The sequence below is a fragment of the Syngnathus acus genome, chromosome 23 (assembly GCF_901709675.1).
Source record: "Syngnathus acus chromosome 23, fSynAcu1.2, whole genome shotgun sequence".
NCBI classification, from domain to species: domain Eukaryota; kingdom Metazoa; phylum Chordata; class Actinopteri; order Syngnathiformes; family Syngnathidae; genus Syngnathus; species Syngnathus acus.
In genome coordinates, this window is record NC_051107.1 from 4,752,306 (window position 1) to 4,774,672 (window position 22,367).

At 45.3% G+C, this 22,367-nt stretch overlaps 6 protein-coding genes across 9 annotated transcripts; 3 read left to right on the plus strand and 3 right to left on the minus strand.

Annotated features, from left to right (window-relative positions):
• Positions 1-15: 15 nt before the first annotated feature.
• arl1 (ADP-ribosylation factor-like 1) lies at positions 16-1,776 on the minus strand. The gene is made up of 6 exons (XM_037243492.1): positions 1,685-1,776; positions 1,065-1,202; positions 915-996; positions 736-847; positions 496-674; positions 16-428 (listed from the first exon to the last, which is right to left on the minus strand). Exons 1-6 carry the CDS (start codon positions 1,686-1,688, stop codon positions 398-400), a joined length of 546 nt encoding a protein of 181 aa, XP_037099387.1. The 5' UTR covers positions 1,689-1,776; the 3' UTR covers positions 16-397.
• A 630-nt stretch (positions 1,777-2,406) lies between these two features.
• On the plus strand, positions 2,407-6,142 carry LOC119117216 (DENN domain-containing protein 11-like). Its single transcript, XM_037243396.1, has 9 exons — positions 2,407-2,941; positions 3,598-3,697; positions 4,234-4,392; positions 4,536-4,692; positions 4,751-4,889; positions 4,961-5,092; positions 5,159-5,309; positions 5,374-5,442; positions 5,506-6,142. The coding sequence occupies exons 1-9, from the start codon at positions 2,590-2,592 to the stop codon at positions 5,699-5,701; spliced, it is 1,455 nt and encodes a 484-aa protein (XP_037099291.1). The 5' UTR covers positions 2,407-2,589; the 3' UTR covers positions 5,702-6,142.
• A 458-nt stretch (positions 6,143-6,600) lies between these two features.
• Positions 6,601-11,092, minus strand: LOC119117176 (FYVE, RhoGEF and PH domain-containing protein 4-like). Of its 4 annotated transcripts, none has more exons than XM_037243316.1 (15): positions 10,894-11,092; positions 9,857-10,006; positions 9,309-9,804; positions 8,892-9,195; positions 8,686-8,831; positions 8,469-8,625; positions 8,264-8,402; positions 8,133-8,191; positions 7,926-8,069; positions 7,693-7,865; positions 7,582-7,612; positions 7,431-7,514; positions 7,106-7,376; positions 6,811-6,945; positions 6,601-6,741 (listed from the first exon to the last, which is right to left on the minus strand). In XM_037243316.1, exons 1-14 carry the CDS (start codon positions 11,012-11,014, stop codon positions 6,893-6,895), a joined length of 2,328 nt encoding a protein of 775 aa, XP_037099211.1. In that variant the 5' UTR covers positions 11,015-11,092; the 3' UTR covers positions 6,601-6,741; positions 6,811-6,892. The 4 variants fall into 4 exon arrangements, with proteins under 4 accessions (XP_037099211.1, XP_037099212.1, XP_037099214.1 ...); XM_037243317.1 differs by having other exon boundaries at positions 9,857-9,976; positions 10,894-11,091; XM_037243319.1 differs by lacking the exon at positions 10,894-11,092 and adding an exon at positions 10,171-10,256 and having other exon boundaries at positions 9,857-9,976.
• A 476-nt stretch (positions 11,093-11,568) lies between these two features.
• Positions 11,569-15,608, plus strand: mapk11 (mitogen-activated protein kinase 11). The gene is made up of 12 exons (XM_037243436.1): positions 11,569-11,777; positions 13,293-13,422; positions 13,507-13,565; positions 13,640-13,751; positions 13,938-13,967; positions 14,051-14,098; positions 14,158-14,272; positions 14,419-14,490; positions 14,761-14,840; positions 14,901-14,979; positions 15,044-15,217; positions 15,288-15,608. The coding sequence occupies exons 1-12, from the start codon at positions 11,665-11,667 to the stop codon at positions 15,359-15,361; spliced, it is 1,086 nt and encodes a 361-aa protein (XP_037099331.1). The 5' UTR covers positions 11,569-11,664; the 3' UTR covers positions 15,362-15,608.
• Positions 15,609-16,189: 581 nt separating this feature from the next.
• On the plus strand, positions 16,190-18,974 carry LOC119117238 (mitogen-activated protein kinase 12-like). Its single transcript, XM_037243427.1, has 12 exons — positions 16,190-16,808; positions 17,209-17,338; positions 17,402-17,460; positions 17,534-17,645; positions 17,711-17,740; positions 17,837-17,884; positions 17,945-18,059; positions 18,154-18,225; positions 18,298-18,377; positions 18,452-18,530; positions 18,595-18,768; positions 18,834-18,974. Exons 1-12 carry the CDS (start codon positions 16,624-16,626, stop codon positions 18,896-18,898), a joined length of 1,149 nt encoding a protein of 382 aa, XP_037099322.1. The 5' UTR covers positions 16,190-16,623; the 3' UTR covers positions 18,899-18,974.
• Positions 18,975-19,076: 102 nt separating this feature from the next.
• Positions 19,077-22,249, minus strand: rpap3 (RNA polymerase II associated protein 3). Its single transcript, XM_037243337.1, has 16 exons — positions 22,125-22,249; positions 21,820-21,982; positions 21,581-21,739; positions 21,411-21,506; positions 21,220-21,347; positions 21,035-21,156; positions 20,889-20,959; positions 20,702-20,827; positions 20,508-20,635; positions 20,326-20,447; positions 20,180-20,250; positions 20,023-20,115; positions 19,639-19,959; positions 19,468-19,565; positions 19,300-19,400; positions 19,077-19,216 (listed from the first exon to the last, which is right to left on the minus strand). The coding sequence occupies exons 2-16, from the start codon at positions 21,970-21,972 to the stop codon at positions 19,131-19,133; spliced, it is 1,875 nt and encodes a 624-aa protein (XP_037099232.1). The 5' UTR covers positions 21,973-21,982; positions 22,125-22,249; the 3' UTR covers positions 19,077-19,130.
• Between the last annotated feature and the right edge of the window lie 118 nt (positions 22,250-22,367).

The following is a 22,367-nucleotide window of genomic DNA, read 5'->3' on the forward strand; positions in this document are numbered from 1 at the left end:
AAAATAAAGTCAAGGTGGGGAGGAAAATGGATCTACTAAAAGTACAAAAAGAGACTGCAATAACACTTTGAGTGTAAAGAATTGGCGGAGCGTCACGGCGTCTCTCGTTCGTTTTAAGCGGTCGAGACTTCCGGGTGATGGGAGCGAAGAGATCCGACCAAAGGCCACCCAGGTTTAATGTTATACTTGGTGACTCTCTTTGATTTCCTAGTAATAAGTGTAACCTGGTCCGTCCGTCACTGCGTTCCAACAATGCTTCACGCCGTCTGTAGAAACGAGGCCTCTGCTTTTCAGTCCCAGGTTTGGCCGGAGTAGGCGGGACGCGAGGTCAGTCACGTGGCTTCATACAGAAGGATATTTACAAATAAGGGGACGAGTGTCGATGTCTTATTTTAGTCTACTGCCGACTCTTGAGTGAATCCACCAACCTGCAAAGAAACATCTGTAAACACACTGAATCGTTCTTTAATTTGTTTAAAAAACAAAAACACATACCACTCCATAGCTTCATCTAAACCTGTGCCTTTGGTCGCCGAGGTTTTGAAGATCTGCCACTTCCTGTCTTTGAGGGCGGGGAGGCCCAGCGCGGTGGCCACCTCTGCCGGCGTCATGGCCTGGTCCATGTCTTGCTTATTGGCAAACACCACCAGGATGGCCTTCTTCAGTTCCTCCTCCTGGTGTTAAAGAAAAATTACATCACCGTCTCGAGATTATTAATCGGTTTAATTGACTCGCCTCTAACATGGCCACAAGCTCGGACTTCGAGATGCCCATTCGGTCACGGTCGCTGCTGTCCACCACGTAGATGACGGCGTCCGTGTTGGAGTAGTAGCACCGCCAGTATGGCCTAGGAGAAGACATAATTAATACAAATAAGAGGCTGATCTCATTCTAAATTAGTGCCGGATATGTACCGGATGCTCGTCTGGCCTCCCAGATCCCACACTTGGAACTTAAGATTTTTGTATGTGACTGTCTCCACATTAAAGCCGATCGCTGCGGGAGAGGGACAACTTTTAGTTCTCAGACTGGTTGGGAAGCAATGATTTAGCCACAGTACTTACTGGGAATTGTGGTGACCACCTCTCCAACTTGCAGCCGGTACAGAATAGTAGTTTTCCCTGCACCATCCAAACCTAAGATGAGAATTCTCATCTCCCTGGTTCCAAATAGGCCAGAGAAAAGACTGGAGAAGAAGCCACCTAGGAATACACATGCGTTTTGCTGTATTAACCCGTCTCCAAGCAGCAACAAATTGATTCCTTCAATTTTGCAATAGATGCAAAGATATGGAACGTGAAGAATTAGTTTAACAATGACGACGTCTTTGATCCAGCCGGATTGACTGGTTAGCCAACTTTACCTTAGCAACAGTAGCCAAGTACGATTGGAGTTGAAAACCTCAAGCTGTCATTTTGCTGCGAAGTGTTTTACACTGAGGTGACTCTTTTTTTGTTGTTGTTGCATAACTAGGCTAGATCGGTTATGTTTGAAGTGTGCACTCTACACCAAAACAATCATTGCAGGGAGCTAACATGGCATGTAGCTTTAGCCAGTTTAGCTAAAACCCTAAAATGAAGTCGACAAGCAAGAATAATTACAAACTAGAGCGTTTTTGCGGTAACTCCAAGAGCTTGCTTATTATTCAATAAATATAAATTAGGTTTTATTTCAAAATACGCACCCATATTTCTATAAGACCACGGGACACGTCTCGCAGGTTGATCTGAAAGCTTCCGTGTGGTGACGTGTTATTGGGTGACGTCATCCACCGACACGGAAGCTTTCTTACACGTTTTAACATATGTTACATGCAATTTATCATGTCTTATAAAAATGATATTTAAATTTTTAGTAACCCTATTTACACAAAAGTCTTAAAAGATTCCAAATTTAAAAACAGGGTTTTCATCGAAAGTGCCGCTGGTCGAACGAAAGCTGTATGCTTAAAGTGCTTATTCAAGAAGCCAAATCGTTTCTAAAACGTTTGTATTGAGTGTTTATAAAACGTTTTTATTTAGCGCAGAGTATCTTTGTTATGGACTACAGATCATTTCAAAATGTTTAGTCTTAAATGTCTTATAATAATAAATAAGCGCATAATTCTGAAACAATGTTGCAGGGGGGGAAATGAGTATTTTTCATCTTTTATACAAATACAGTAATAATCCAAAGTTTGAAAACACCTTCAAATTTAAAATATAATAAAATATAATCAATTTAAATATTCTCTCCAGCAGTCATTTCCGTTCCGTTCAAGTTTAATGACAGCTAGTGTATTTTTTTTAACAATTTTGACCCGAACATTTATTAAGCATTAAAGGGAATTTTAACACTAGTTTGGTTGTGAACGCAACTCGAGCCGGAGCGAAGGAGTTGCCCCTCTCTCAACATCATCAAATTTATGATCTCTCTTGGAGGAATATCCTCTCGGTGAGCTGCGGCTTTAATTTTGAAAAAAGAAAAAAAAATGCAAGCCTTTTGCAGCAAGTCGAGCATGCGGGTTTGAACCCTCTTCGTCCACGGATGGGTCTGGCGGCGCCTATCGCCTGAGACATCAGTTGCAATCCTCGGCGAGACGCAGACGGGATGGGGGAGCGTTCGGACCGAGCCCCTCTGCTGGACTGGGAGGAGGTTCCGTCCGCGGAGAAGCCCACCGGTGCTGACAACCGGGAGCGACTCCCAAGTCCCTGTGGCTCGCCGGCTTCCACCGTGCCGGGGCTTGGGTGGAGCGGCGCTCCGGGGGGTCCAGACGGCTGCGGCGCCCCGCCCGCGACCTCCATCACCCAGGCGGGCGTGGATGGATTGCTGCGCCCCGACGCAGTGGAGCATCCCTCGGATTCAGGACCCGGGGATGTGCAGCTAGAAGAACGGATCGTGACGTGGGAGGAAAAGGACCAAATCGTCTCGGTTTTTGTGGTTGCGTTCAACACCAGAACAGGTGGGACATCAAATATGCAACACACCACTATGACGATTGCAGTTCATTAGGTACACACAAATATCTCTTAAAACTGCCTTCATTTTTATGTATTACCAATCACAACAATTCTATTTTGTGACTATTCCTAATAATATCAGTAAAAAAGAAAGCACAGCGAGGACAATCCGTGTCTGCATGTCTCAAACAGGTGTGGCCCTGTTTTATGACCTGGCCTTGAGTTGGGGAAAAAAAAATAATCGGTGATTAATTAGTCATCTTAAGACTGCTACCCTCTCCATTTTCTTCTCAGGCTTCCAGCGAAACAGTATAGCCAAGTCGGCTCACTGATCCACAGGAACAAAACATGAATAAAACAGCAGCTTCTGTGCAAAGGACAGCTGGGACACTTGATGGCGGTTGGGTGGGCTTGCATTTTGCTTTCACAGTGGGCTTAACAAAGCTTCTTTGCTCTAATAAGATTTTGCCCAATTTACTTGCATCATTTTTCAACTCCAAAAGTTAAATACAACCGAACAGAACTTAGGCAGTAGCTCCAAAAATTGCATTCCTGACCTCTTATCAGTCCATATTTACTCAACCGCCGCAGAACGTATTAAAGAAATCGACCCCGGGGTGTCCGTGTTGTTAACATGATTTATGTGTGCGTGTGGCAGGCAACATGCTTGAGTGGTGCCTGCCCAAGGATATGGACCTGGATGGAGTGGAGTTTAAAGCCATCGCCAGCGGCTCCCACAGAGTCACCACAGACTTCATGTAAGCGGCTGCCAATTGCATGTAAATATTTCATTAACAGTTTGTTAGTGTTCATATTTTACAAGCATTTCATTCATATTTGATTGATTCTGTTATATCTAACTGAAAAACAAAATTATTGTCAAAATTACATTTGAATTAGATCAGAAAAATGTATTTAAAGTATATTAATTATTATATATTTATTAAAGAACAGTTTTGGTCAAATAATCAATTGAATTAATAAAAAAATAACAATAAAACAAATGCATGAAATTAGAATGCTATTTGATTTGATTTATAAAACACTTTATTTATAAAATACTCATAACACTTATTTTAGAGGACACTTTTAACTCGTTAAATATTAAAAATAAAATTCAACCCAAAAAAATGAACATCTTGAACAACAGAATAAAATCCTGTATCTTCCTCTTGGCAGAATGTGCCGCCAGTCAAAAAAAAAAAAAATTTTTTAAAAAGCAGCTCAGCCATCTGGCCATGTCGGCGCATCCATGATTCACAGGCTTTATCTGCCCCCCCTTCCCCCTGCCCAGATACTTCCGGAAAGGCTCCTACTTCGGCTTGGCCTGCTTTGCCAACATGGCGGTGGAGAGCGCGGCGGAGCGCGGCGCCAGGATGAAGTCGGTGGGCATCCTGTCGCCTTCCTACACTTTGCTCTACCGCTACATGAGCTTCTTGGAGCACCAAGTCAGGTAATTCCTCAACTCTGGCCTCCAGTCACTCATGTGCCTTACTCATCCACTTTCACAAAGAGCTCCTTGTTGCTCACGAGATAGCTGACATCTCGTGGATGCTTTCTCACCCCTCCCTTTTTTTTTTTTTGCTCCCGAACCAGACTCCAGCTTCAATCCCCGGGCCACTACTCTCCCTTGGAGGCCTTCTACGAGGACAAGAGGGCACTGCAGCTCCCTAGCAGCGATGACATCGTTTCTCTTTGCCCCATCAGTGCCTGGGGGGCCGCCATCAATCACAGCATGCATCCAGAAATGAAGGTTAAAAGTCACCTTTTTTTTTTTTCCTTTCTGGTTTTAAAGAGATTTTTTCCACCAGATCACCCACCCGGCTGGCTGCATGTCCCAGTTCATCCGCTTCTTCGGCGAGCAGATCATGGTGTTATGGAAGCTGGCGCTGCTCCGCCGGCGGATCCTCATTTTCTCCCCGCCCCCAGTGGGCGTGGTCTGCTACAGAGGTGCGGAGAAACTTTTTACCGACAAATCCGACATTGTTTTACGCCCGCTGTCCTCCCCTTCCGACGCTTAGTGTACTGCTGCTGTTGCCTGGCAAACATCTCCATCCCCGGGGTGGGCGTGGCCGTGCCCGAGTTCAGGCCTTTCTTCTACGTCAACGTGGCCGACATCAGCGCGTTGGAGAACGAGCTCTCCTACGTGGCCTGTGAGTAAAACCCGCATATCATTTAATTTCCCATAATTAATTCAGCCATTTTTTTTTTTCTATCAGGCACTACCGAGAAGATCTTTGAGGAGAAGCGAGATCTCTACGACGTCTACGTGGACAACCAGAACGTCAAGACCTACCGAGAAGGTCTCAAGCCATTGCTCCGCATCAGCACCGCCGATCGGGAGAAGTATCGCAAGCTCACCGAGCAGAGGTGAGGAATAAAATTTTCGGATGAGTCTTACTATTTATTGATTGCATGATTTCCATCGATGCAGGAAGATGCTGCTGTACTCCCAGGAGGAGAACGGGGACTGCGTGTCCAGCGAAGAAGATCTCTTTATTCTGTAAGTCCTCATGAGTCAAATATTGGTCAAACTTATCTTCTGAGCATGCCCATTTGATTACAGGTTTTTCCTGGAGCAGAACAACAGGATTTTCCAGATCCTGAGCGAGGTGGCGGCCAGCTTGGACCCGACGCTGACGGCCGAGAACGTGAGGGCCATGGGCCTGGACCCGCACGGCGACCGGCTCTTCCTACTCCACCTGCTGGAGATCTACGGCTTTGACACGCTGCTGCTGTCCGACCAGCTTTGCTGCAGCTGAGACGCCCATCCTGGCATCCGAAAAAAACGAATCATCATTTTTGGTTGATCTTTTTTTTATTAATAATCTCGTCGCGTCCTGTAAATAATTTTTTTGTCTTTTCAGTGTCGGTCTGCCGCAGGCCGAGTTGAAGCATTTATGTACAAATCAATTTATTTGTAAAACGTCAACGCTGTCATTGAACTGTATTTGAAGGACGTATTTTTTTTTATTTTTTAGCCGGAGCTGAGACCAAATTGAAATCTTTAAAGTGGTGTCGGCGCAGACCTTTTTGCACGCTGCCAGCTGAGCCTCCTCATCCAACGTCCAGTTGGGCTTTGAACACTAAGACAAGCACAGCTCCGCAGGGAGGAAGCTAAGTCTTTTTTTTTTTTTTCCTCTGTCGTGGTACCTTAATTTATTCCCCCATCGAAATGAATTCTTGCCCAAATCATAAAAACATCCACTAAAACTAAACTATTAATGCTAATTCCATTAGCCCTTCTGTGGCATTTCCCATTATGTGTTAGCATTAAGCTAGCATATTTTTCACAAACCTTTTTTTCTAAATAGGTACCATTGTAGTTCCCTTCGTGAATTAATTTTCAGTTCAATGGCTGTGACGTTCATTGTGATAACACAGGATCAAATGAATGTTTTCTTAAGGTCGTTCCAATCCTGTAAAGTCTCATTTGCTGAACTCAAGCAAACCTCTTAGCAGTTGTAGACACAGCCCGATTCATGTTAAAAACTATTTATTTATTTTACTGTAAACCATTTCAGAAATAAAGTACCCCCACCACCTGTGAGGAAAAAGCAATTTTCCATTTGAATGTCGCCTATTTCTAAACAATAATAAATTCTTCCCCGCTGGATTCGCTGGCGCCATCGTCCGTTTTGAGAGCGGCCAACCAGGTCCGTTTGACATCTGCGTCGTCGCAGGTGAACGTGTGGCAGCTTTTGGATTGTCTTAAATTAAAGCAGGATTGTCCTTGAAGTTCCTGAGGGGGATCTTCTACTATGCAGCCCAGGAGAGGAATACAGGAGAGAGGCTTCACATCCTGAGGGGAGGGGCGGGGAAGGGCTGAGTCCATCTTTTTTTTTGTTGGAAAGAAAATTTTGTAATTTACCTGTTGAGCAGCATACAAAGAGAGCACCAGGGGTTCCGTTTTGGTGATGACAGCAAATACCCGCTGCCACGTTTTGGGATTGTCACCATATTGCAGAAAGCCGCTTATTACGCAGGACGCTGGAAAAGTCTCTGACTGGGAAACACATTTTGAATTTTTCCCCAAAACAGGTATTATCATTATTATTTTTATTTTTATTCCTAAAAAAATATTTTTTAAATATTATTAAGATTGAATTCCTAAAAATGAGCATTTGTTTTAATTACTATGATGGAATTAATTGCAAGACGCTCACCTCCGCGGTCGGCTTCTTCGTGCTCCCCCCCCCTCCCTCCTCTCTGTCCCGTCAGAACGGCGTAGCAGGACTTGCACACTTTGTTCATCTTGTTGCCGTCATACGCCAGCGCCACCTTGTTGTCGGAGCACTTCCAGCACACCACGCAGCCGCAAGCCCGGCAGTGATGTCGGCGTCTGGTCAGCGCGTTGAAGGGCTCCCGGCACTTCATGCACACCGTCACCTCGTTGTCGCGGATCCAGCGAGGGGCGCGCCGCCCGAGCTCCTCCTCCTAAAAAACCAGACCCTCAGCCGAGCGTCGCCTGGCAGGTAATCTCCTACTTACCGGTTCCTCCACAATCAGCTCCTTTGACGCCAACTTGAATGTCTCGTTTTTCTTCTGGAACACGTCGATGGCGTCCTGGATCACCTGGAGAACGCAAAGATGATTTATTGACCCCTCTCAAAATAAAATGCCACTGAATGTATCCAATTACCTTTATCCACTCATCTCGGTCCTGTTCCGAGCTAGAACCAGACCAGAAGAAATAATATGTAGGCGTATAACGTCACAATCAGAACCAGTATGGGTTTGGAAAAACTCATACGTGGCTTGTAGTTCCAGGGTTTTCTCCTTTCCCGACACCTGGAAGGTGTTCGGGTGGTCCTCATTGATGGTCCGCTGAACCTGCATGCCGTCCACTCCTATACGGCAGCGTACGGTGAAGCGTTGGCCCGCCAGGCTAAACTTTGGCGTGCAGCACAGGAGGAAGTTGTTGAACTGTTGAGACAAGTGAGAGTGAGATCCAAGTGGATCCAAAAAAGAAAAATGGAGTCGTACCAGAAAGAGATGGCGCTCCATGGCCGACATGTTTCTGGCGGCGAGCTTGAGCAAACGGCCTTCTCTGAGGAACTCGTTGGTGGGGTTCACCACTTCCTCCTCGCCGACCATCTCGTAGATCTCCAGCAACCTCTTGATGCTCTCCTATACGAGACCCCCCAAAAAAATGACCTTGGCGCTTTACATTCAAAGATGGCGGAGACTTACTGCTTTTTGGATGGCGCTGTTTGAGTGATTGGCAGCCATGGAAATTGTCTGCAGGGATTCTGCGCGGAACCAAGATGGTCCAAACTTGTTAAAACTGATATTTGTTTCTCACACCGAATGACGATACTCACTCTGAGCAAACTCGTAGTCCGGGTTACTCGGGGGTACGTTATTGACGTAATCCCTGAGCATCATCTCATAGCGAGGGATTCTCTGAACCGGTTCCAACATGTGATGCTCCAGCGTGAGATTGCCGCACACTTCCTGACTCTACACGGGACAAAAGAACTTCAAACTATCTTCTGGGATAACAGAGGACTTGATTTTTTTCCATACCTGGATGTCTTGGATGATATTCCGGAACGCTGACGAGCGCTCAGTCCATATTCTCACCAACTCCATGGCCTGGTCGAAGTTCCTGACGTAATCGGCGTACATCCTCAGGAAGGGGGCGTGCTGCAAGAGGACGTTCCCCAAACCGGGACGCTGGTGCCTAGATGGAAAATATTGGATAGTTCCTCTTGACCTTCACTAAACCCCGAGTAGGACCTACCAGCGTCCGATGCAGTCTTCCAGGTCGGGCAGCAGGAAATGACTGTGGAAGGAGTAGATGGACGAGATGTTGGAGAAGATGTTTCGCACCACGTCAGCCGGAAAGGAGCCTCGTCCGGCTTCGTCGGTCAATCGAAGACAGAAAACCTGCAAGTATATTCGGTGGAAGTTGCGGCTCAAGACCGAGACCACATCCCCCGAACTGACCTGGTCCAGGAGGTGAAGGCGAGCCACGTAGGCTCTCTCCGTGTGAAGCAGTTCCCTGACAATATTGAACAGCTTCTGCTCCGTGTTGTCCTCCTTAAGCTCCTCTGTCTTCTTCTCAACGCTCTCTTCACACTGTTGGTCTTCACGAGTGCCTTCAGTCCATTTGCAGGAGAACTTTGATCCCACCTTGATCTTGGCGCCTTTTTCGGTATGGTCGGGTTGTCGGTTTGGAATGACTTGGTCGTCGGTGCGATTGATGGTGATAGCGGGTCTATCACTTGAAGGAGAACGTTCTGATGGAGTTCTGTAAAAAATAAATCTGGAGTCACTGAAGGGACTTTTAACCAAAACCACAATGGTTGATTGGTAGCTATGCAAAGACCAAACAAAGCTAAGGTCAAAAGTCAAAAATCCAACCTTTCATCCAAGTACACAATGAGGTTGGGCACACTCAAAGACTTTCCCGTGCTCTTCTCTTGTCCGTCATTCTTCACGCTTGGGATTCTGTTCAACCCCAGCCAGGATTTCGAGTTACTCGCAGGGGTGTAGCTGCCCATCATTCCCTGAACGGGGCTAGGGGTCTTTAGTAGTCCCATGAGAGGGCTTCGGTTTCTCGGGTTCAACTTAGCCGGACTGTGGCTTCCCTCCTTAAACGGGCTGCAGTTGTGGATGCCTCTCTTGCCCGGACTCGGGGACCCAAACGCCGGACTGGTCGCGAATTTGGGGATCTTTTGAGAAGGGGACAACCTGGTAGGGCTTGTCCGCGGCTCACTCAGAAAACTCGGTCCGGCTTTGCTAGGACTTGGGGACACGTGATAGCAAGTCACTTGGATTGGAGTCTTGTTTTCATTCAAAGGCTGCGGGGATGGTCCGGTCCTCATCGGAGTCTGGAGGTGCGCTGGTTTTGGAGGTACTACGAGGACAAACTTATCAGAATCGATCGACCTCAGCAAACTTGAGCTCACCTTGTGGTTTGAAGGGAGTTCTCTTGGACGGGCTCATTCCATCTTGGTGTCTGGAATTGTCCGCCGATCCGCAAGCGTTGTTGCAAGAACCTCCGCAGCTGTACACGCCACTGCTCACCTCTGAATGAGCGCTACACGTTAGCATAGCTCCTTTTAAAAAACAACGTTGACCATTCGGAAACTTTGACCCCGAGTCTGATTGGATTACTTCAAATCAATTTAAAAACAGTGAGTCAAGTTTCTTTAGGACTAAACTGAAAAGTTTAATTGAATTAACACACAAATCTGCACTGATCTCCATTTTCCGTTCTTACCGTACATGAACTTCTGTGGCCAATATTCCATAACGTGAAGAGTTCGCGGCTCACTACAGAACTGATCTCACGAGCGTCACACTTCTGCTTTCTCACTTCTGCGTTGTCTCATTATGTGCTGATTTAAACATATGCAACCGGCGCCGTTGATTTCGCTCCTCCTGCAGAAGCTCTGGATAAATATTTTCCAGTGTGGCTGACACTTGGAATACATTTCCAGCCTGAATTTTATTGCTGCATTTGTCACTTATATGAAGAAGAATAGTGATCCTTGGCACTGTTGACTCCATATTCTATCAGTACCATTAGTCGTGAGGAGGGGGGGGTAAAACAAACCCTTCAGCAGAAGAACACTAAGCCTTTGTGTGATTGCCAAACAAAAAGCAGCAAAAGAGCAAAGTCCAGGCTGAATCAGGGGAAAGAGATTTGCCAAGCCGATAATCCAACAAGCGCCAATTAACACGATTCACAATGCACGTACGCGCTAAGAACACATGACGTCATTGTTAGTGAGTTGACGTAATATGAAATGATGTAAGAAGTAGTTTGAGTCAATTACAACACGCGTGACGTTTTTTTTTTTAAACGGACAAACAACATTTTATGTTAATACCCAGTGTGTTCATTTGGCTTTATAAAGAATAATAAAGTAAATTATTTTTCCCGTGAGAGTAATTCGTGGGAATTTGATTAAAGGTGTGTTTTGAGTGAGTGCAAGCTCACCTGTGTGACAATCCGGGGCATCGCTTTTCGCCTTGCGTCGGACCGCCACGCGTCTGAATTCCTCCACGCCGCGGCTGCTGGTGTTCAGCGTCAAACTATTCCTCTTCTTCAGGTCAAACATGCTCAAAGTGTCTCAACTTCGCTGTGCAAAAAAAAATGTTTCATTAATATGTGAGAGGAGGTCCAAAAGTTGGATGCGTGCGGTGAGACGAATGTGTGCCAGGTGGTGTGGCAAAGCTGCTGCAGTTAATTATGGAGAGGCGGAGGACTCCATTTGCTCCATGTTATACCGCGATGCGCCTTATAGATGGCGCCAGATTGCCAATTTAAATTCTCAATTTTGTTAATTCGATTGATTTTTCCGCAGTTTATTTGGATCGTGTTATTTATTAGTTCATGTGCATCTCATATCGGTAATTGTAGTGAAAAAAAAATACCTACTCTAGTTTTTTTTGTCTTTTTAACATTTTAACGTTTGTTTATATTATGATAATTTCAGCATTATTTTGCTCACGGTATAAATAAAAAGCAACAAATATTTGTTGTTTTATCTGTACTACCTTTCACCGGCAGATGGCGTAAAAGAGTTAAAAAATAAACAATGGAAAGGAATGAGAGGGGCGGGGCAAACAGGCCACCAGTGTGGCCGGTGTGCATCGTCACAATCAGTTCGGCTCGGAGAGCGAACGGCACCCGGAACAACCGGTCTCACTTTCGCTTCTCCATTCTTCCCTTTTCCCTTTTATTGCATTGCCTTGTCAGCTACCAAAGATGTCAGCCAGGCCGGGATTCTACCGACAGGAGCTGAATAAGACGGTATGGGAGGTGCCGGAGCGATACCAGAACCTTACGCCAGTTGGATCCGGAGCATACGGTTCGGTGTGGTGAGTATTCGTGTGTGCAGGGGCGAGGCTGCAGCCCAGAGATGCCCGCATGCATGTTGGCTGTGCCATTAAAACGAAACGTTTTTTTTTTCCCTTTAACAAGACATTTAACCAAATCAGCTAATTATTTCGAAAAAGTCAAATAATCACATTTTGTTTACACTGTGACACCGTCGTAGTAATTCAACCTATGCATTCCTCTTTGATGGTGCATTAAAACCTCTTGAGTTGGATGTCATGGTTGCTATGGCAATAACCAGCCCCGACAGCAATCAATTAAATTCATATTGAGACAAAATGGCAGATTTCAATTTGCGACCAATGTGTGTGCCAAGTGGCTCGGCAGAGCTGAGACCAAATCGGGACGTTACATAAAGAATGTGGCAGGATGACTCTGTAGTTTCTTTCCAATGCATAAAAAAAAATACTCCAAATGTACCTTTTTAAAAGTGACTTACTCATAAAAGTAGTTTTTTTACGACTATTGCAGTATTTGGATTGAATCACGGTTACTTTTGGCAATGTGTTGTTAAAAATTCTCCTGATAGCTTAGTAACATTCAAATTCTTTTTAAAAAAAATATATATTGTCCCTTATCAAGTGTAATTTCACAGGTTTCATTTGAAATCCTGTGTGCGATGGTGTGACACGATTGGGACTTCCTCTGTTGGGAAACCGATTTACTTTCTGCTCTTGCGCAAGACTATTTCTTCACCTTTAACAACTTCTTATTTGCGTTAGTGTATTTAAGCTAAAATATAGTTTGTTATTTGACTTAAAAGTTTGTTGTGTCTTTGTTTTTTGTGGGTTTTTTGTTTCCTGCTTGTTTTGTTGGTTTTCTTTCATCTACTTATGTGTCAGCCAATCAGCTCGTTGCTTCCCCTTGGTCCCGCCCACTTGTTTTGTTAACAATTTATCGCATTTATCAGCTCGTATTTAATCATTATAATTATTTTTGCTTTGTTGATTTCTTAAATGATATAAAACACACCAAAGACATTCCTCTCCAGGGCTCTGCTTTGCATTTTGCATGAGAATGGGGGAGGGGGGTGGTGACTTTTGTATGCATCTATTTTGTTGGTTTTCATGGGAAACCCTCTTGGGACCGAGACCCGGGCTCATATTCTTTTCCATTGTAGCATAGCTGAGATATCCATACGTCATCGATTGGGATTATCCAGTTTCAATTTCATCTGGGCCACCGACAAGCATAAAGTTCCATTTTTGTATTTTACCAGTTGAATAAATGGCTATTATTCACGGTTATATATCAAAGATGAATATATTTAATTTCAAATCATGAAATCCATCGCTGAATAAACAAGATACTTGAGAGCATAACACTCCATGGACGGAAAATGGCATCATGGCGGAGACATGGCATGTGTGAGCTTCATGTCGAGAGATTGGTTGAAATCCGCCGGGGAGGGGGGGGGGGGGATCAGTGCAGTCAGGCAATGAGGACTGGAGACCAACATAAGGTCTAACCTAGTAAATCTCAATTCCCCTTTCCAGTTCGGCCTACGACGTGGTCCTGAGGCAGAAGGTGGCGGTGAAGAAGCTGTCGCGGCCTTTCCAGTCGCTAGTCCACAGTCGCCGCTCATACCGGGAACTCCGGCTCCTCAAGCACATGAAACATGAGAATGTTGGTGCATCCTGAATGCAGTCCGCCCGCCTCGCCTCGCCTTGCCCGCCTGCTTACGGATCCCAAATGTTCCATCTCGTTTAGGTCATCGGCCTGCTGGATGTCTTCACTCCTGCTGCAGCGTTGGAAGACTTCAATGAACTGTGAGTCTTGAAATAGAATTGTTGTCATGTCGTCACCTACATTGCTTTGTGTATTTTTTATTTTTTTATTTCAGCTATCTGGTGACTAACCTGATGGGCGCCGACCTCAATAACATTGTCAAATTTCAACGGTTGTCCGACGAGCACGTCCAGTTTTTGATTTACCAGCTCCTGCGTGGGCTAAAGGTGTGTTCCTGTTCCTGTATCAATCAAAAAAAATCTCGTTGTCCGAGGCATGCTTAAAATAGACGTCTCCAGCTGCTCAGCGTTACTATGGAGACGCCTCCGTGGGGGGGGGGGGGGTCGTATATGACCAAGTGCACAGCTGACCTTTGTCCTGTCATTTATCTCCTCATGCATGGCGGTGTCCAGTACATCCATTCAGCGGGATTGATTCACAGAGTGAGTGCCTCCACTTCCTGTCTGCTCGGCTATCAATTTCGCATTCACGATGAAATTTAACGCTACTACTTTCCTATCTGCAGGACCTCAAGCCAAGTAACGTGGCGGTGAATGAAGACTGCGAGCTGAGGGTAAGCGCTACCATCTTGACGTCTTTTCGGGGTTTGAATGAGGTCCCCCCCCCCGGCAGATCCTCGATTTTGGCCTGGCCCGGCAAACGGACGACGAGATGACGGGCTACGTGGCGACTCGCTGGTATCGGGCGCCGGAAATCATGCTGAACTGGATGCACTACAATCAAAATGGTTAATTTTATTTAATTTATTTAATTTATTTAATTTATTTAATTTATTTAATTTATTTAATTTGTTTAATTTGTTTAATTTAATTAATTAATTTATTTAAAATGGCTCATCATGACTTTTTATTGATTGATGTGTGGTCTTCACAGTTGATATTTGGTCTGTTGGATGCATTATGGGAGAGCTGCTGAAAGGAAAAGTGCTTTTTCCCGGCACAGACTGTATCCTTTATCAGCCGTGGAAAGAGGCCGCAGCCTTGTTTTTTTTTGTTTTTCCCTTCTCCCCACCCTCCATTATCTCGGCAAAGTGATCCGCCGAGGTCTTTTGGATTTGCATGACAATCTCTTTTTCCGAAGGTCAGCGCAGAATAGGAGCCGGGATTGAATGGGAGCCGCCACAAAGGGGATCCGACTAGCTCGTTTGCTGTGTACTAAAGCCAATTTAATTAGCTGATCTCGGGCGGAGTCTCTCTTTAACCTCTCCTGCTTAAGATATCGACCAGCTGAAGAGAATCATGGAGATGGTCGGGACGCCGACCCCGGACCTCTTGGAGAAGATCTGCTCTGAGCATGTGAGCACTTTTTATTCAAATATATTTTTGATGTAACTGAAAATAATTTGGTGTGCGCAGGCACAGAAGTACATCCAGTCTCTGCCTTTCATGCCTCAGCAAGACCTGGAGAAGATCTTCCGGGGAGCAAATCCATTAGGTGAGTACATCGTATGGACATTAGTATGATCCGGTATCACGTTTTGGTTTTCGTGTTTGCGTAGCGGTCGGTCTGCTGAAGCGCATGCTGGTCCTGGACTGCGATGGCAGGATCTCGGCCAACGAGGCTCTGGCCCACCCTTATTTCTCGCAGTACCACGACCCGGACGACGAACCCGAAGCTCCGCCTTACGACCAAACCCTCGAGAGTAAAGACCGCACTCTGGAAGAATGGAAAGGTGAGGTTCCACTAGGAACGTATCCAAGCCCCCCTATTGTTTCTGATCAGATGCGCCCTCTTGTGGACAGAGTTGGTGTTTACAGAGGTGAACGGCTTCAAAGCGTCGGCCGGCAAGTCCGGCAGCCTTCAGGTGGAGCAGTGACTCAAGGAGTCGGCACGTTTCACAATTACAGGGAAGATTTAAGGTCAAAAGTTGCTCGCTGTTCTGTTTCCCTTTCCGCGAGACCGAAAGAGGAACAACACGGCTCTCGGTGGTGATTCATACGAGAAAGCAACTTTGGAACAAGACACGCTAGGATTTCCAAAGAGAGAGCACAACAGCATCTGGCTCCTCATTGTTGCGAGGGAAAAATAAAAAAAGCTTAGCATTTAGCCCGCATACTGCATGAGGGTACCTTAACGGGAACATATCGCACACGTGCTTGATATACGCCGAGAGGTCCGTTTACAGATAAGTTAAAAATGCACAATGATTAATTTCCAGAGTCATCGCCCGCGCAGTTCTTACCATGGAATTCCTTACATGATCAGTTTATGAGGAATGCAAAAAGGGGGGGGGAATGTGAACCTTGACCTTGTAGAATTTCAGGGTGAAGGTTTTAGTCTTTGAATGTTGGATATTTCTACACGTTTGAATGTAAAATTGTATCTAAGTAATGTCGCAGTGGCTTCTGGATCGTCGGTGGAGATGTTCACAGGTAGCATGGAATGTTTTTAGTGGTTTGTTTTTTGGGGGGGGGCAGTATTAATTTTATGTTCTGTATTTCTGTTATGAACACTTTGTACGACCTAATGTATGTTTTAATTGTCAGACCATTTAAATTTTGACGTCATAAATGAAGGCTGTTGTGTCATTACCCGTGTATTTGTGATTTATATGTTGTAGTTGTAATTGCACGTTTGCGCCACAAGAGGGCAGCAACGAAATGGTTGTTTACATTGTCAACAAGATGCCATCAAAAAACGGCAAATTGAGCATATACAAAACGTTAAAAATAATTCATTTTATACTATAGGTCAATGCAATAGTATTTGTTGTAGCATTGCAATTCAAAAAGTTTGAATAATTTACCGTTTCTGTTGAAAAGTTGACAAAACGGCGACATTGGGGATTTTCCGCAAAATATAAAAAGTCCAGTTTAAATTTTTATCATCGATAGGTTAGATTAAAAATAAATAAATGCAGTCAAGCAGAATAGCAAGGGCAGATGTTTGTCCCACATTACAGACACACCCATAAAACTGCCCAGGGCGACCGACAGTCAACAATAGACGAGCTTGTGTGTGTGTGTGTGGGTGGGGGGGTGTACTGCGCTGCACGACCCCTGCAGGAATTCTGCCCCCCAAACTTCTCCGCAGGACACACTACGCTGCGCTGCTCCTGCACTTTGGATTTCCTTCCTCATGAGCATCCAGGACGCAGCAGAACCCAAGCGGATCAACAACCTCGCCTCCAGTTTCTCGGGGATGGCACTGAGAGGATCCAGGACGGGATTTTACCGGCAGGACCTCAACAGAACCGTGTGGGAAGTCCCGGAAAGGTACCGAGACCTGAGACAAATTGGGACGGGCGCTTATGGAACGGTCTGGTGAGTACCACTCAAACTGCAATTTTGACTAAAAAAAAAAATATATATATATATATCAGTCTGATATTTAAATGAGTTTCTTTAAATGAGCTCTTTAAGAAACTTTGCCAAGTCGGATCCCCTTACTTAGACACAGCTGGCTCCACAAGGACCCCCGCTTTGCTTTGTTGTCCCGTTGATGAGGGGGTCTGCAAAGAAAAGCACCCCCAGCTTCATTGTTAAAAGTCAAAGAACGTTTCTCCAGTTGACATTCAACACTTGGCGGGTGAAGCTTTAATTAACACCAGTATATTTAAAACCGTTTTTAAAAATTAAATGTCTGTTTTGTGCATATTTATTTCAGTGATTCTTTTGCTTACCGCTAGAGGGCGTCCACACTTTCTCTACTCTCCCGTTTTAGTTCAGCGTGGGACCGTCGGACCAGCTCGCAGGTGGCCATCAAAAAGCTCCACCGGCCCTTCCAGTCCAAACTTTTCGCCAAAAGGGCCTACAGGGAGCTCCGACTCCTCAAACACATGAAGCATGAAAATGTGAGATGAAATTATTTTCCTTAAAGCAAATATCAATGGAATTAATTGTTTACTTTTGTGTAGGTGATCGGCCTGCTCGATGTTTTCGCAGCGGAAATTTCCCTCGACCACATTCGAGACTTGTAAGCTCCAATTCCCTCTTGCCTTTTTTTAAAAATCAAATCATGAGGCTGTTTTAATTTTTTAAACCCACAGCTACTTGGTCATGCCCTTCATGGGCACTGACCTGGGCAAACTAATGAAGATGGAGAGACTGTCGGAGGACAGAGTTCAGTTCCTCGTCTACCAGATGATGAAGGGACTCAAGGTGAGAAAATTTGTCATTCCAAGTTTCAAAATACGACTCATAATCCCCCCCCCCATCTGTTTTAGTATATCCACTCTGCAGGGATCATCCACAGGGTACGTGACCTTTCAGATTAGGCACTTTTTTAGGGGGTGGGGGTCTGGATTCTTCCCGCTCTAGAAGCTTTGCTTTGTTTGCCTTTATCATTCCAGGACCTAAAACCAGGAAATCTAGCCATCAACCCGGACTGTGAATTGAAGGTACAGTACTGACATGGTCTTCCTGAATGACCTAACAATAAGACATTTTGATGACAACAGATTCTCGACTTTGGCCTGGCGAGGCAGGCCGACGCGGAAATGACGGGCTATGTGGTGACGCGCTGGTACAGAGCCCCCGAGGTCATTCTCAACTGGATGCACTACACGCAAGCAGGTTTTTGTCAAGTACAATGGAAACTACAGGGGCCCCAAGATTGAACCCTGTGGTACTATGGAAAGTTAATCCACCTATTTTTTGTTTTTTTTAGTGGATATCTGGTCCGCTGGTTGTATTATGGCTGAGATGCTGCTTGGGAAGCCGCTGTTCAAGGGCAACGATCGTATCCAGAGGAAATTGCGATGAAAGTGTTATTTAAATTGGAATGTGAACCTTGACCTCAAGCTTGTGCCAGACCTGGACCAGCTCAAAGAAATCATGAAGATCACCGGAACGCCGGCTGCTGATTTTGTGGTGAAACTACAAAGCCAAGATGTGAGTATGGAAGCCTGACTGAATGGGCAAAAGTATTGGGACGTTTCGGCATGACTGCATATTTCCCCCGACAGGCCAAAAACTACCTCAGAGGTTTGTCAAAGGTTCCCAAAAAGGATCTGCACTCTATTTTCTTCAAAGCCAGCTCGCACGGTACGTCACAAGTTTCATCCAGTGCTAAAAAAAAAAAATTCACACTTGTATTTTTGCGTCCCAGCCGTGTCCGTGCTGGAAAAGACACTGCTCCTCGACCCCGAGGAGCGAGTCAGCGCCTCGGACGCCCTGGACTTTCCCTTCTTCGCCGACTTCCGCGACACTGAGGAGGAGACTGAGGCGCAACCGTACGACCAAACCATGGACAATACGGACCTGACGCTAGAACAGTGGAAACGTAAGCGATCACTCCATCAAATATTTCTGATCATGGAACCACATGATTTTTTTTTTTTTTTGCAGGACACACAGTCACGGAGATATTGACCTTCAGGCCCCAGAAGGACGGCAAAGAAACGTCACTTTAAAGTCAGGCGAGGTACACAACTCACCTATGGACAATTTAGAGTTTTGGAAATGTTGTTTTTGAAGCATAGTTAACATGTTGGTATGCAGGTAAATAAATGATTTTTAAAAAAATATATATAATAATTAAAGAGTGTCTTTTTTGCATCACTTTGAATCTGTAATGGTGTACAAAAGTCCCCAAGTTTCAAAATATATATTTATTTCATTCAAGCATGACTTCCATTAAACAGGTCACACGCCGTACTTCTTCTCTAAGGCTGCGACAGACGATACGTCCAAATCGGCTTTGCGGAGGAAGTCGAATACTTCTTTAAGCACTGAGTGGGGGGGGGGGGGGGGAGGAAAAAATGTCATACGTGAGTACAACTAATGGGAACTAATCGAGTTGAGCGCGTCCCACCTTTCTTCTCCGAGGAAGACATGAACATGACGGCCGTGTCGAAGCGCCTCACGCTCGATAGACTTTGGAGGATGTCCGCTGTGACGGCCGCAGCTTCGTTCCTGCGCCGGATAGATGTTAGTGTCATTTAGTGTTTCTTGAGCTCATTTAAAAAAATGGTGTACTCACTGGATGTAGAAATCCCGTAACGTCTCCAAGATCTGACTGAGGATGTGAGGTTCAAGGGAACTCTGGAAAATCCGCGCATACTCCTCTGGCTTAATTTGCTAAAAAAAAAAAAAAAAAAAGAAGCTATTAGTGATAGCTGGCTTAAATTTGTCTTTTATGACAAAATCCAACCTTCAAGTATCTGTAAACAACTTCGGGCTGGTTTCCGATCATGCGCAGGTCGGCTTCCAGCTGGAAGCTTTTGCAGGGCGGCGGTGGGAGATTTATGGAGGGGTGGGGTAGGACGCTTTCTTCTAGATGATCCATTTTGGCTTGTGTGAAGTTTTGCTGAAGCGTTTTTTTATTAACTAACTGGTCGGACGAAAGCGAGGGGGAGGTTGTCATATCCTGGATCTCCATCGTCGACAGCGGGGCGGACTGGCCCTCCTTCGCCTCATCAGGTAAGGTCACCTTACCGCTGATCTCTTCGATGTCGATCCTCATCATCGGTTTCTATGCAGAGTTGGTTTTCTTAGTTTTAAATTAAGACAAAAAAGAATTGAGTGGATGTCTCACAGTGGAGCGTAGGTGAAGCGCTTTGTCAACGGGCTGCACCGTTCTCCTCTGGGAGCTGTCAGATGTTTGAAGGAAGCCGCTGGAAACGTCGTCCTGATAATACAAGTTGCTTGTATTTGTAAAATGGAAAAAAAATGAGGTAAAGGCGAAAACGTACAAATTGGAGTTTCTGGAGTTCGCTCTGGGCCTGCTTGTTCCCGGGTTCCAGCTTCAAAACCTCTTGAAAATCTGCATTATTTTTTGTCATATTTTTATTTATTTTTTTGTGGTGAATATTTATTTTCCATTTGAGGACTAATTTACCTTTCCTGGCTTCCTCCAGCTTCCCCAAAGCCACTCGAGCAGTAGCTCGTCGCGCAAACGCTTTGGAATACGTGCCGTCTAAAGAGACGGCCTTGGTGCAGTCTTCCTCCGCCTCCTTGAACCTGATTGAACACTGATGCAATTTAAAGAAAAAAAAACAAAAATGGCGAGATGGTTCTTACCTCTCCAGTTTGAGGAAAGCCATGGCTCTGTTGGCGGGCAGCAAAACATTCGTGCAGTCGGCTTCCATGCCTCGGCTGTAGCACTCCACGGCCGCGTCGTACTTTCCCTCTTTAAAGTAAGCGTTCCCCTAAAAGATGCCGAAACGTAAACAACCTTGACCGGAATTATGTAGCTTCTCGCAAAGAAATCTTACTCTGTCTTTTTGCACCGCGGCTTCCTGTCGTCTTTGCTGCTCCTCCGTTCGTCTTTTCTGCTCCTGGTCTACGTCTGGTTCGGCCTGCGGCGACGTTCCCTCACTCGGCTCCTGAGGTCCGAGCATCTGACAAAGCGTTGAGGGTGAGCAAGCTGATCGCTGAACATTAGCGCAAATGCAAACTCACTTGTTTGATTTTCTTCACTTCATTTTGTGCTTCCAGGTTATCCGGGTCAAGCATGAGAACGGTTTGGTAATCTGCGCAGAAACTCGTGTTACATCACATCCATTCTCTGGAATCTCTGCTTTCTCTTTTGATCTGCGGAAAAGTACCTTCTAAAGCGGCGTCGAAGTTCTTCAGCGCTACGCGGGCCGCTCCTCGCCGTGCATAGGCTTTATAGTAGTTGCTGTCCAAAGCGATGGCCAGGTTGCAGTCTGACTCGGCCACAGCGTACCTAAGAAAAACAAAAAACCCCGTTAGAGTGCATGGAAACAACGATAAGACTCTAAACGCTTACTTTTTGAGGCGGAAGAAGGCGGTGGCTCGGTTGGTGGGAAGAACGGGGTTGTAAGGGTCCGCGGTCATTCCTCTGGAGTAACACTCGACAGCGTCGTCGTATTTGCCTTCTTTGAAAAATACGTTGCCCTGATAATAAACCCGTGTTATTTTTTTGCTTATCAATTTCCAAACATCTTAAGTGGCTGTTACCTTTTCCTTCTCTGCTAAAGCTCCCTCCTGATCAGCTTCTTCCGAATCTGATTCGTTGGGACTTTCCTCCTTATCCACCTCCTCCAAAGCCTTGGCCTAGCATTACCGCACAGAAAGAGCTTTTTAGGGTGCACATGCTTGTCAAAAACGTCGATCAACAAACGACTAACCACATCAAATTTGTCCCACGATTGATAATCATTCGATTTGATCCTCGATGGCTTCTGGCTGTCTGTTTCTTCTGCTTTGACGTCACCGTTGGCCATCTTCATCTTCTTCGCCCTCATTTTTGCTTGGTAGTCCTTGTTGCGTACAGGAGGGAGGTTTGGCTGGAAAACAGAGAAAATGCTGCCCATATCATCTGACATTTAAAAAATAAAAGTGTGTGGGATTGGCAGCTAGAACAAACCTTGGCGTCTCCCTCCTCGCCTCTTCTTAATTGCTCATCTTTGGTTTTCATATCAGTCTCCCAGGTCTCCAGATCCCTCATGAAGCTTTGCAGGTCCTCAGTATTCTGCCGCATTTGCATTTGCAACTCGAGGGCTTTGTTCGGAGCGGCCATGTTTTCCTCTCTGCGAAACGGACATTATTAGAAAGAATATTTGCTTTTGTTTTGATGTCACTGCCTATCGGATCATGCTCGCTTCGCTAACGAGATAAAGATAAGTTTTAAATAATCAGTCGGATTGAAAAAAGTTTCAAATTGTACGATACCTTCTCCTTGATTCTCCGGCTTATAGGTATAAATCGAATTTGGTTGTTATTAAGTAGTCGTAAGTAGTAACAAATTCATGTGCCGATGTTGTCATGGAGCCATGACACCAAATTCCCAGCATGCCTTGCGCTCCAGCGCGTGCGTAGTAAAGCTATTGCTTTATTTAGTTTTCTCCTCTACATTATTTTATATTTTATTTATACTCTATGTTTCCGGAATACATTTTAAAAATTAAATTCACA